This window comes from Mandrillus leucophaeus, unplaced genomic scaffold (assembly GCF_000951045.1).
Source record: "Mandrillus leucophaeus isolate KB7577 unplaced genomic scaffold, Mleu.le_1.0 Scaffold119, whole genome shotgun sequence".
Lineage (NCBI taxonomy): Eukaryota > Metazoa > Chordata > Mammalia > Primates > Cercopithecidae > Mandrillus > Mandrillus leucophaeus.
The window spans coordinates 723,169-736,823 of NW_012100209.1; the positions used below are offsets into that span (position 1 = coordinate 723,169).

A 13,655-nucleotide genomic window follows, 5' to 3' on the forward strand; every position below is an offset into this window, starting at 1 on the left:
AGCTCTTGTGCCTCACTCACACAGCATGCACTCAGTTGCAATATTTTTTTAATTAAAATTTTTATCTTTATTTTTTATAGAGATGAAGTCTTGCTATGTTGCCCAGGCTGGTCTTGAACTCTGGGGCTCAAGCAATCTTCCCACCTCAGCTTCCCAAAGTGCTGGGATCACAGGTGTGAGCTACCATGTCCAGCATTAGATTCAATATTTTCTAAGACAGGGTCTAACTGAACTGTTTGATCACCATGTTTCAATTAGGAATGCATTAGCTACTGCAGCTCCAGCTATCACAAGCACCTTCACTGCCTAAGCAAATACGGAAAGCTGGGAAGTTCCAACAGGTGTCCTCGTGCATCTTAGTGACCCAAACTGGAGTCACTATGACTCTCCCTACCCCCACCCCATGAACAAAGGGAGCTTAAAAATCCGGTACTTCACTTCTGTAGTATCTACAGCAGAAGCAGGTGAGAGAGGAGGGAGCTGAGGTTGGAATATCTACCTTACCTTCCAACGTGAAGCACAGATTGTCACACCAAGGACCCTCAGAGGTCCTTGCATAATGTATAATGACTGAATGTGGTCATTATAAGATCAGGCATAGATCCTGATTCAGTCAACTTTTGGCAAGGGTAGCAGGACTGACTTTACTTAAAGCACAGAGCCCAAGCCAAAGTGACTTAATGCGGAAGAGCCACTGGGAACATCAGCTCCAGAAGGGGCTCTGGGTGTGGATTATTTTCCAGGAACACTCTGCAGAATGACTTCCTTAATATCCTGGAAAGGTGTGGCTCCCCTTGGGCCTGAACTTTTGCTGTTAAGAACCTAGATGAATGCTGCTGTCATATATTGTTATTATGCCTAAACTACCCCAAAAGTTCACTGTTTCTATTTTCCATGCATTCTGTAAGTCCCTAAAATGTGTCAGGAGTGAGTGAGGTTTTGATGGTACAACAGAAACCAAAATAGATAGTGTTGATTTCCTCAAGGATTTTACAGTCTGGTGGGAGAATTGCATTTATGAAATCATCACATAAATAAGCGTAAAATTACAAACTCATAATGCCACTAAAAAGGAGAGAGCTATGAGAACATACCTGACCTTATCTGGGATACAGGGAAAACATCCCTAAGAAAGTGATTTTGAACGGAAATATAAAAGAATTAAAAAGGTAAAAGGATGGGCAGTGAGGGATAAGATTTCTAAGCATAGAGAACAGCATCTGCAAAGCCCCTGAGTCAGAGGAAAGGATGGTGTATCCAAAGCTTTGAAAGAAGAGCCAGTGCAGCTGGAACATGGTAAGAAGGAATAAATTGGTGAGAGATGAGGCTTGAGCTTGCAGGGCCAAGTCATGTAGGGTCCTGGGAAGACTTTGAAGGGACTCAAGTCACAGGTCTGACATGTCATTATTCCATCTAACCAACCAATTCTTGAACATTTGCACTGAAAGAGATGACCCAGTTTCTGTCTGTGGCTTACAGCCTCGTGGAGAACCATTCTTATTCTGGTGGGTATTAGGGTTTTGAAGAGACACAATTAATGGCACTTTTTTTGCCCACTTTTGAAATCAATTGAAAAATAAAACAACACAGTCAGCAGAGGAAGATGATAAGGATGAAGATGAAGCAGATGAATCAGATGCCATTCTTATTTCTAAAAAGGCTGTGTCAGAAGACATAGCTCATTCTAAGAGCCAAAGTGAGCTTGCAAACTCCCTTCTGTCCAGTTCAGACTATGGGAGCTTACCTGAGGGAAAGTTTGGGTTTGCACAGGTTTCACACCTACCCAGGCTACTGTTTTCCACTGTGCTATGTGGAGAGGGAAGGTAGGAAGAACTGAATTAATTAGTTCCAGATTGAATTCCTCCTCCCTCCCCAGTGTCCTTTTTTGTTTTTGTTTTAGTTTTTTTGGGGGGTGGGGAACAGGGTCTCACTGTCACCCAGGCTGGAGTGCAGAGGCACTATCCCAGCTCACTGCAACCTCCGCCTCCCAGGCTCAAGTGATCCTCCCATCTCAGCCTCCTGAGTAGGTGGGATCACAGATACACGCCACTATGCCTGGCTAATTTTTATATTTTTGGTAGATATGGGTTTTCACCATGTTGCCCAGGCTGGTCTCGAACTCCTGAGCTCAAGCAATCCACCCACTTTAGCGTCTCAAAGTACTAGTGTTACAGGTGTGAGCCATTGCCCCCGGCCCCCAAGGTCCTTTGATAGATGAGCTTCCCTTCTTCAGAAATGTGGACTTACTGCTTCCACTTAGCAGCCAGGTCACTGTCCCCACATCTGTAGGGAGGGAAGGGGGTTGGACAAGAATCCAGCAGTACTTAGGGAGACTCTATTCTCATGATTGGAACTTCAAGAGTAGGGAATAAGTGTTCCTCCCTTGTCGTTGCTAAAAGACATTAAGAGAAAGGACTCAAAATACAACCTGGTCCTTTTCAGTGAAGATGGATTCTGATAAATGACGATGGATCACCTCCTACAGGAGAACACAATGCTACAATCCCCAAAGCATGTGATTTCCATGCTGAACTAACTTCTGTTTGCTTTTTCATCCACATAAGCAAAATTCTCCAGTTGTTTCTTTTTCAAACCTTGCTTGATGTGACAGATGCCCAAATTAAAAGGGTGACTTTTAGGGTCACAGAATGTTAGTGCTGGAAAGGATTTCAAGGTCATCAAGTCTAATCCTCCTACTCCTTACTTTATTGGAAAACACAAGACCCAGAGAGATGAAGTGGCTTGCTCAAGGTCACCCAAGCCGTTTGTGTCCTCCCAATCATTGGGATTCTATGACTAGCGATATTTCCAACTACATCACGTTGATATAGCTGAGAAACTCATTATTTATAGAAAACCTGTGATGCCTTTATTGAAACAAAGCACAGGTTTTTATAAAATAAAAGTCACCCTTTTATCTGTTAACAAAAATTTGTGTTTTGTTTATTAACTTTTTTACAGTGGAATAACCCCTGAACTAGTGGTTTGATTATTCTGATCCTAATAAATGTCTCCTTTTTAATGTTCTCTTTTCCTAATTAACCAAGTGCCAAGTAGAAAGAGATAAGTTATGCACTTTAATTACAATAACCCCAGGCTACAGGGAGAATTCTTATCACTGGCTTGGACCGTACATTCTGTGCTACTTAGAAATAACATTGGTGAAAACTTCCTGTAAGCTGTGGATTTGGGATCCGAGGTGGCGGGGCAGGCAGGAAACAGAAGCAGTGAGGCTTTAGTTCCAGGTTTCTTCCATCATGCTGTGCCTGGTTCTCTCTGTGCTCATTTCCTTCTTATTAAAAATGGGAAATGACTATTATCCTGGATTATTGTGAGAGAGGGAGTTTAGGATGCTGCAAAGATGACTGGGTTGCAGCAGCAGGAGCCCAGAATTCTAGATCAGCTCTGCCACTAATGAGCTGCTTCTCTGGGCGAGTCTCATGGATTCTTTGAGCCTTAGTTGACTCCTCTGTAAAATGGGCTGGTTGTGTTAGCTGATCCCTGCAGTCTTTCTACGAAAGCTAAAATTGCTTTGACTCTAAATCCTTGTGATTCCATATTCCTTTTCCCATTCTTCTTCCATACCCTATGTTTCCCCAAACTGAGTGAACTCAGGTTTCAAAGAAATAAGTTACAAAAAGTGTCAAAACAGAAACAATTTTTACAAAGACCAAAGAACATTATTCATTGAAAAATATGTGCCTTATTTTACTTGTCAAAATGAGCAGAGAATCTAGGATTATTTCCATTCTCATTATGGTATCATTTCATAGCAGCAGCAGTTTGCTTGTGGTCCTTTTCTCTGAGGAGTTCCCTTCAGGAAACAGAATTTCCTAGAGCAGATGGAGGGGCAGTAAGAGATCTCAGCCACCTGCATTCTAACCCTTGGCTTCTCTAACTTCCAGGTTATTCTGACTGAACTATCTTTAGATACTCGATGCAAAAAAAAATTGTGCGATAGAGTCTTATGGACATCGAACTAAGAATCATATTATCTGGTTCTAGAGTTAGAGCTTCCTCTAATGAGCTGCATGGTCTTGATTTTAAGTCAATTGTCTTCTGTGGCCTCAATTTCCACGCTTGTGAAATGAGAAGATTAGGCTGGATGGTGTCTAAGATTCTTTGCATTCTTAATTCTAGCTTCATTTGGAGAAAAGGACAGGATTGGTGGCAGTTTTGGGGGTCTTTGGATTGGGAGGCAGAGTCCCACCATGTTGAGCAAGGGCAGGACATAGTTCAGCATTGTGGGAGTGTCTCCTCTCACTCCTCTCAAAGGTGTTGGCCTTTGTTGAGTACATGACGTGTTAGTGACATGGAGGAAGGGAAAGGATATCAAGAAATCTAAAATGTGGTTTCTGCCCTCAAAGGATTTACAATCCAGTTGGTAAACACAAGGGCAAGAGTCTAAGGCCAGGATCCCAGAAGATGTACACACCACCTTACACATGGGTTGACTTTATCAAGCAATGGGCATTTATGCTGATCAGAGGCACATATCCATGGCTGGGTAGCCCCATCCAGGAGAAGATGAAGGAATGTCCTACAGGTCTTGGTGGCTTCTTACTTTGTGAAGTCACCATTTTTTCCTCAGAAGAGTCTGTTTTCTTTTTAGAATGTCGCTTGATTTTGGTCTTTTGATGGCACACATTAAACTCTGTCTCCATAGAATGCATGCCCCCTGGGAGAATATGTAGGCTGTGTGTAAGGAGATAGGAGTGGGAAAAAGACGACAATGGGAAAAAGCATTAACCAAAATCCTAGGGTAAGAAAATACAAAATGCATTCAGGAGACAACTGGCAGACCAGTTTGGCTATTATACAGCTTTTAAAGAGTATTTTTTAAAAAACAACAAAAACCTGAAAACGTAATTAAGATTCAGATTAAGTAACATGATGTCAAAAGACAGACCAAGGATAAAATCTAGCCCTGCCATTCCTCATCTGCCTGCCTTTGAGCAAGTTATTTAATCTCTCTGTGTCTGTATCTCCACTTGGTAAAATGGAAGTAATAACACCAATTTTATAGTATTTTGTGAGGATTAACTTAAGCAGTGTATGAACAGCTCCTGGCACACTAAGAATGATCAACATATGGTAATTTTCTCAAATTCTCCGATCTTTCTACCTCCACAGTGGCTTTTTCTGCAATAGGCGATTAGGAGAGCAGTCACCAGACAGACCTTGGATGTGAGTTCAGCTCAGCCAGTTATAAACTGTTGGATTTTAGGCAAAATACTTAACTACTCTTAACTTCAGTTTTCTTATGTACAAAATGGGATTAGTCATACTTACCTTGTAAGATTATTGAAAAGTTTAGAAATATATCATGTTCAGCACCCAATAGTACCGGGTAAGAAGAGGAGAGGGAGTAGAATTCAATAAATCATGGTGATTAGGGGGGAAGAAGGAGGAAAAAAAGGAGCTGTTTTAATTGAGAACCTTGAATTCTTGATCAAGAAGCCTAGAATTTATGTTGTAGGCAGTGGAGAGTCACTGAAGGTGATTTTTCAGATAGGAAACCATAGGATAAAGATGAAGAGAATCTTAACCTTGTTGAGAATGTGTCAATAAGGCGCACAGGGCAAGGGAGAACAGCCTGGAGGGAGAAAGACCAACCTACTGAAGACAAAAGCCAGTTGGCTTTATGTATATGCTATATAATTCTTTTACTACCAAATGGATTTCTTCTTCTGGAATCTAACAATTCTGAATGTATGAGAGAGGCAGAGATAGAAATGGAGAGCGACGGAAAGGACAGAGGGGAGAAAGAGAAAGAGAGAGGTGCCAGGAGAGAGAGATACAGTAGTTCCCTTTCCGCGGGGGATGCATTCCCAGATGCCCAGTGGATACCTGAAACTGCAGATAATACTGAAACCTATATATGCAGCAGAACTAGCATAAATTTTGTTTTCCTTCACAGTTTCACAGACAGAAGATTTGTTCTTGTCATAGATCTTAGCAACCTCAACATGTGATTTTTTTTCTTTCCTTAATTCAGTTGAGAACTTTCACCTTTTAATTTAAAAGATGCACTTCATGGCTTCTCTTTGGCATATCTGAATCCCAGAATCACTGCTCTTGCACTGTGGGGCCATTATGAAGTCAGAAAAGGGTTACTCGAACATAAGCACTTCGATACCGTGACAGTGAATCTGACAACTGAGACGGCTGCTGACCAAGGGGCAGGGAGCATATGGAGCATGGATGCGCCAGACAGGGGGATACTTCATATCCCAGGCAGGACAGAGCAGGGCAGCGTGCTATTTCATCATGCTACTCAGAACTTAGGAATTGTTTATTTCTGGAATTTCCCATTTAATATTTTTGGACTGTGGTTGATCGAGGGTAAATGAAATTGCAGAAAGCAAAAATACAGATAAGGGGGACTGCTTGCTGTACGAAGACAGAGACAAGAGGAGGGAGCTGTCCTCAAGGGCTTTTTGTGCGAAGACATCTGGCACACAGATATGCTGCATGCAGGTGGCTTTAGAGAACATGCATCCAGGTATAAATCTGGCATCGACAGGTTGAATTTTCAGTTGACAGGTGGGCTACTTTAAATAAAACTGGGGAATTGGTGTGGAAGGGGTGAGAACACCACCTCCGCTTTGTTATCCCACCTCCACCAAGATGTTCCTGAACCCCTGAGAACAGCTCACTCCACCCTGTCTCTGGGTTATCTGCATCATCTGCTGACCACATTTGTGTCTTCTGGTCTGGGAGGAGATGGATTTCTGGTCAACAGCACGCCCCCTGACAAAAATGACTTTCTGCCATTTCCTTCCATTCCATTTTCAATCTGATTGCTGTTTGGCTTGAAGGAGTGCTATGGTCGGAATGTTTATGTCTCCCTCAAATTCATATGTTGAAATCCTAACCCCCAAAGTGGGGCCTTTGGGAGGTGCTTAGATCATAAGGGTGGAGTCCTTGTGAATGGGATCAGTGCTCTTTTTAAAGAGGCCCAAAGGGCCTTGTTTGCCCTTTTCACCATGTGAAGATTCAGTGAGAAGGCACCATCTGTGCCCTCATCAGATACTGCCAGCCCTTTGATCTGGGACTTCACAGCCTGCAGAACTGTGAAAAATAAATGTTTGTGGTTTACAAGCCATCAGTTTATGGTACTTTTGTTATAGCAGCCCGGACAGACAAAGTAGGAGGGTGAGTTTGTCTTCGTGAGAATGGTACGTGATTTAGCTTATTCTGAAAGCAAAATGTCTTTAGTTTATGTTTTTTATGCTTTTTATGTTATCTTTCCTTTTTCTTTTTCACTAGTCATCCAAACATTGGATGTCTAAAAACTAGTGGGCATCAGCATCCTACCAAAGTCAGTTTCTGTTGCCAAAGTTGTTACTGCCCTAAAGGCTGGTGCCTGGCTTGTTCAGTTGAGAGAGGACAGAAAGTTAGCACCTGTGCTGGCCCAGATCCACTGTGAGGACGTGCAGGTGCCCTGGAGCTGCTCTTTGAAAGGCTACCACCTCCTGATGGAATGCTTCCTGTGTGCAGCCTAAGTCAGAGCACTGTGGATCAGTGGGTTCTGCGGATGACAGTTGAATAAAAATGCCAACTGAATGTTCCCCAAAAGACAATGCTCTGTATTGACGTCTGAGAGCTTTTCTCACCCACCTTTCAGTTCTAAAGATTTTGTCATCCTGCTAAGATGGATGAAATGGTTGGCCCCCAAGATACCTTATAGGGCCCCCTTTTTTTTTGATTGTGGGAGTGTTTACTATAATCTCCCTTTCTTGTTTTAAAGACTGTTTAGTGAAATACTTTGTACATCAAAAGTATATATATAGGATATATATAAAACATATAAAAATAATATGAATATTTACATGTAGCCAGCACTTACCTTAAAAAATAGAATATGATGGAATACTCGCAAAGGCCCCTGTGAATCACACCTCATTCACATCCTTTTTCTATCCTTCCTTGGGTATTTATGTGATTGTCCTGCTTTTTAAAAGAGTTTAAATTACATATATATGTATCCCTATGTAATATACTGTTTTGTTTGCTGTTGTCTTTTATATTATGTCATCAAACTAGATGTGTTCTTTTGCAACTTACAATTTTTTTGCATGAAATCATGTGAGATTAAGCCATGTTGATACATTAAATGATGATTCATTCCTTTCCCCTACTATATGGCACTCCATTCTATAGATATACTATAAATAATTTAGTCATTCTTTGTTGATGGACATTTGGGGTATTGTTTATTCTTATAAATCACATAGTTGGAGTATTTTTACTATTACAAATTCTGATGCTATGAACCTGTTTTGCACATGCCTCTTGGTACACATGTGCAAGAGTTTCTCTAACATTTGTAAGTTGGGGTGGGATTGCTAGGTATGAACAAACATCTACTTTATGAAATATTTCCAAGTATTTCACAAAGTGACTGGACGAGTTTATACAAGTACTGTATGAGTCCTCATTGATCCCATCCTTAGTAATATTTTTATTACCTGATTGACATTTTTGCCAGTCTTGTCAGTGTGAAATGGAAGCTCTTTCTGGTTTCAGTGGGAAATTCCTTAGTAACTTACGAGAGGAAACATTTTTTAATATGTTTTGGTCATTGATGCTTCCTTTTCTGTGTTGAATTCGTTGTTATGTTTCCAATACACTGCGTTCCATTCGGTGCAGCTCTGCCTGCGGCTGAGTTAGCCTAGACAGTGGAGCAAAGGCCTGTGCTGATGAAAGGTGTGCTGCTTTTCTTTGTGAAGGCCCTGAGGAGGCGGGAAGTGGCCGCTATGGACCCCGTTATATCACCGACATGGGAGCCGGTGAGGATGATGAAGGATTTGAAGACGACTTAGATTTGGATATTTCCTTTGAGGAGGTAACAATAATCTCTGCTCTTAAAACCCAGGGCGTTTGTGTTTCCTTGCCGAACAAGGCAATTTAGCCAATGGACCATAAACGTTGTACTTAAAACTTAAATGGGCCCATTTGCTTTTAACACTGATTTGTTTCCTCTGACGCTTAGTCTCCAGGGGCTGATAAATCAGTAGCAGGGAAGTACCAGCCGTGCTGATGGTCCGTAGGCAGCTCCTGCCTGCGGACTCCACAATCTGGCAAAAACATACTTCGATTTCCCGCCAAGGGAAATTTCAGAAAATCGGGTATTATAAGGAAATGAACAATTCCTTGACAAAGTCATGCATCTTCATCATATTAGAATAAGAATAAATCATGTAATATCAGTTTTACTGCTGATTTTCTGAGTAACACAGGGAAAAGCACTGAAAGTCCCTGAGCATCAAGCTCTTTGTCCATAAACTGGAGTCAGTGCTGCCTTCCCCATCTCCATCCTAGGGTTTTTGGAAGTGACCATGTTTTAAAGTACTAGACAACAGCTATAAATAAAACAGTCCAATTGCCGTGCTCTGTGTTCATCCTGAACCCCTTTCCTTCTCCGGCTTAGGTTAAACCACTTCCTGCTACCAAAGGAGGGAATAAGAAATTTTTGATGGAAAGCAAGAAGATGTCTATATCTAACCCAAAGACCATTTCCAGGCTCGTCCCCCCTACCTCAGCATCTCTCCCTGTGACCACGGTGGCTCCCCAGCCCATTCCCATAGAGAGGAAAGGGAAGAATGGTGTGGCCATAATGTCAAGGCTCTTTGACATGCCTTGTGATGAAACTCTCTGCTCTGCTGACAGCTTCTGTGTCAATGACTACACCTGGGGGGGCTCACGATGCCAATGCAACCTGGGCAAAGGTGGTGAGAGCTGCTCAGAAGGTAGGCCCTTGGGGGAGAGGAAGAATGTGGTGATGAATTAGCACCATTGAGAGCCAGAGGGCAGTTTTGTGGTCCAAACATAGTTCCTTCTAGTCCCTTTTCCAAGATAAGTTCCATCTTCCACATATTAGTCATTAAATTAGCTATACAAGGCAAATTGTGAGGCAACTTTCATTGCTTCTAAGTAGACAGCAATCCTATTTCTATGTGTGCCAAATGTGTAGTCCCTTTAAAGCAATCGATAAATCATCCTGATACTACCTTAGAGAGGTAGGTTTTACTATAATCACATCTCTACCAAAATATGCAGCTAAAACTTATGCATGAGGGTTAAGAAGGGTAACAACTGGGCCAACTTGTATTACACAAAGGCCTGTATAGCTGAGGGCAAGTGACAGTGGTTTCTTCTTAGGAAAGTCATTGGTTTCTTCTTAGGAAAGTCAGTGCCAGTCTCCAAAAATGCAACTTCTTCCTAAGAATTTCAGAAGCTCAAAGTCTCCAAGAATGAGAGTTGTAGGTATAAAAAGTATAGAAAAGAAGACAGCAAAGTTGAACAGATTAGTGAGGGTTCTCACTTAATGATATCCAGGCAGTGCTGTATATTGATTTTTGCTTTTGAAGCAGTGAGGAAATAGCATTCTTTTGTGTTATCTTTTTTCTTCTTCAGATATTGTTATCCAGTATCCTCAGTTCTTTGGCCACTCCTATGTAACGTTTGAACCTCTGAAGAACTCCTATCAGGCATTCCAAATTACTCTTGAATTTAGGGTAAGAGGGACACGTTGTTTGATGAGTGCTTTTTGGACACTTTAACACAGCAATGTTCAAAGGCTGGGGGAGAGGAAGAGAGGCAGCAGGAAGAGCGATCAAAGGTAAATATGACACAGAGCCTGTCTCTAAACCAGCTCATGAGACAAGAGGATTGAGGAGCACATTCACAACATTCAAGTGTGACAGTGAGGAGACAGTGGGTTTGTATGTCACTGAACTCTAGAGTGGCTGACATGAAGCTTCCAAGTGAGAATGTTGGGGTCCGAGCAATGTTGTTCATAATAGTGATTTCTCCCAGGCCAGGATTGAGAAGAAACAATGCATTCCCCGTCCCAAAATTGTTTAAAAAGAGAGCCCAATTCTCTGTCTTCATTGTGATAGCTGTCACTGAACAAATAGAAAACCGTTCTCTATGCAACGTTTGCATTGTGAGGGCCCAGTGGAGGTTCTCTGATTTGAATCAACAGCAGATAAGAATTCAATCAGTGACCTCAGCTTAAACTGATTCTTTTGGGTATCTCCAATGACATAAAAAGGTCTGGAGGTCTGGAAAGAAGTCTCATTTGAAGTCATGGCCACAGTGTTGAGTCTTCACGAAATGACCCATCTTAGTCTAAGACCACCAGCACAGCTTTCGGTTGAGCTGTTCTTACCATCCTGTTCTCCTGATAGAAGGAAAGAAGCAAATGTGCATTCCTCCCCAAAGGGAGGGAAATAGAAAGAACAAAGTGAAAGTAGAATTGGATGTACACCAGCAGCGTCCTCACTGTGACCGTGGTCTTTGTACATTTGGCTTTCCGAGGATCTGCAGGTGCATCCACAAAGGACATGTCAAGAGCAGGTCAAAGATGGAGTCACCTTCCTCTCGCCTCACTGCCACCTCTCAGTTTATATCACTGCCATTTGTTTATTGAAATGAACTGGGACCAGGTATCTGGGAGTGAATTGGAGCCCACATGCTTGACCCTTTGTAGATAGGATCGTGGAGGGGAAAATGCTCAAGTTTCACATTTGTGAGTCTTTCCAGATGGCGCTTTATGGAAGGGGAGGCACTTACTGTTCATGTAGCTTTTGTTTGTATAATCACAGGCGGAGGCGGAGGATGGCTTACTGCTCTACTGTGGGGAGAATGAACACGGGAGGGGAGATTTCATGTCCCTGGCTATCATCCGACGCTCCCTGCAGTTCAGGTAATTCCTGCCAAAAGCCTAACACTCTTCTTTTGTTACATTATCCTACGTTATATTTGCATTTTTGTAGTATAAGAAATATATACAGGATAGATTCCAGTAGACGAAAGAATGGTTTGTATAAAATAAGTATGATACGAACCAGTTTACCAAATACTGGGGTACTGGGATTGCAGGATAACCTATAAAACTTGCGTTTTGGGACCTTGTAATCATTCATTCATTCAGCAGCACCTACAGTGTACCTGGCTCTGGAGGTGTTGAGTGTACCTGGCGCTGCAGGTACTTTTGAATGTACCTGACTCTGGAGGTGCTGTTGAATGTACCTGGCACTGCAGGTACTGTTGGATGTAACTGGTGCTGTAGGTGCTGCTGAATGTTTCTTGAGCATCTACAGTGTACCTGTCTACAGGCACTCCTGTCGATCCTGAAGATGCAGAGTGAGCCAAAGGAATACAGTTCCTTTTCTCTGGAGCTCTAGTGGATGTGATGGGAAGAAGGCTGGGGTCTTCTTATTTCCTTTTGGCAAATGTGGCTGACAGGTGTGGACTGAGAGGAGCCTCCAGCCTCCCATGGGCTCCCCATCCTCATCTTCCTCTGGGCTGTGCTGGGAACTCTTTGGCTTGCCTCCACTGCCCTCATCGTTTCTCCCCCAACATGGAAGCCACCTTTAGCTTATGTGCGGTCTTCTGCAAGGCAGAGTTTTGTGGAGAGGTGAAGGTTTTAATGACTCTTGTGGAGGTGTGCAATGCACCTCTTTGTGAACAACCAACAGGCACCAGCCTGGTCCTTCTCCGTGGTGCACTCGCTGACATCCTAATGGCACCAACCCCCTGCTGCCCGACCTTCAGCATATGATGCAACCTCTCCAAGCCTGCGTTTCCTATGGGGCTGTTGTGAGGGTTAAATGAGTTAATTCATAAAAGCGCTTAGAGCAGCGTCTGATCCAGAGCAAGTACTCAATCAGCATCAGCCATTATTGTCTTCTTAAATTACTTTCAGCATAAAAAATGTTTTTGGTTAAGTTGAAGAAGGCCTCTGAGTATCCCACTTGGGCTAGACAATGGGCCCCCATGCTTTGCTAAATGGTTTGATTCATGAAGTTTGGTGTTAGCCACCAGGATCTTGGGTGGTATTTTTTACCTTGTGGGGTTCTAGCACTTGGAGGATCAGATAGACTCTCGGTAGCACTGACTGTTGTTAGCTGGTAGCAGCTCTCCAACTATGCAACTCCTGCTGAGTGAATCTGCTATCCTCCTTGGGGTAAGCCTGTCCCGCAATACCTCTTGACTGCATCTCACTTCACTGAGGATCTCGAGACAAAGGGAGGGCCTGAGAAGTGACTGCAGTTAATGAAAATGCTAGTAAGGAAAATGCTGGCCATGACTCCTTCCCCACGGGAAGTCTCAGGATCCATGTGGAAGAGGCCTGGTGGCTATTTGGAAGTTGACCAGAAAGGTCCAAGATTCCACCTATTAGGCATGGTGACCGTGGGCACTCCCGGGCCATAGGGAGATTGGGATAAAAACAAGAATAATGTAGCCATCTGAGGACGCTCCTCCTCTGTCTCACCTCTCTGCTGAGCTTCCTGTGGACCTCGCCTGTGTTTAGGTACAGCTAAGCACAGATGGCAGGGCTGGCCAGCTTGCCAAAATGAGCCTGAAGACCTGGATTTTTATATTTTATGAATATCACTGAGCTTTGTTATTTGAGAGTTGGGAAAGTCCCCAGAGAAATCCTTGGAAGCAGAGTGACTCGTATTCTAATTCTCTGTACCTTGAATTCATGGTAAGCATTTGGCAATCGCTGAAAACAAGAAGGAGGTCCTTAGTTGCCCATCATTTTCTTTTCTTTTTTTTCTTTCTTATGATTTTTCCTTTACTTTTCTTATGGGTCCTGTCCTTTTCAGAAACAGAGAAGGCTAAATTCCTAATGAGCC

The 13,655-nt window shown here is 42.7% G+C and overlaps 1 protein-coding gene and 1 long non-coding RNA gene across 3 annotated transcripts in view; one reads left to right on the forward strand and one right to left on the reverse strand.

Moving 5' to 3' along the window:
* Positions 1 to 3,063: 3,063 nt before the first annotated feature.
* LOC105529041 lies at positions 3,064 to 6,085 on the reverse strand. Its single transcript, XR_001004442.1, has 2 exons — positions 6,013 to 6,085; positions 3,064 to 4,695 (listed from the first exon to the last, which is right to left on the reverse strand). It is a non-coding gene; the product is annotated as an uncharacterized LOC105529041 (long non-coding RNA).
* A 60-nt stretch (positions 6,086 to 6,145) lies between these two features.
* Positions 6,146 to 13,655, forward strand: part of EGFLAM (EGF-like, fibronectin type III and laminin G domains) — a 61,916-nt gene continuing 54,406 nt past the window's right edge. The window contains exons 1-5 of one of the 2 annotated variants that reach the window (XM_011966071.1): positions 6,146 to 6,505; positions 8,736 to 8,851; positions 9,437 to 9,755; positions 10,423 to 10,523; positions 11,616 to 11,716. In XM_011966071.1, coding sequence (XP_011821461.1) covers positions 6,475 to 6,505; positions 8,736 to 8,851; positions 9,437 to 9,755; positions 10,423 to 10,523; positions 11,616 to 11,716 — 668 coding nt within the window. In that variant the 5' untranslated portion in view covers positions 6,146 to 6,474. The remainder of the gene's footprint in view (positions 6,506 to 8,735; positions 8,852 to 9,436; positions 9,756 to 10,422; positions 10,524 to 11,615; positions 11,717 to 13,655) is intronic. The other variant, XM_011966077.1, reaches the window with a different exon arrangement.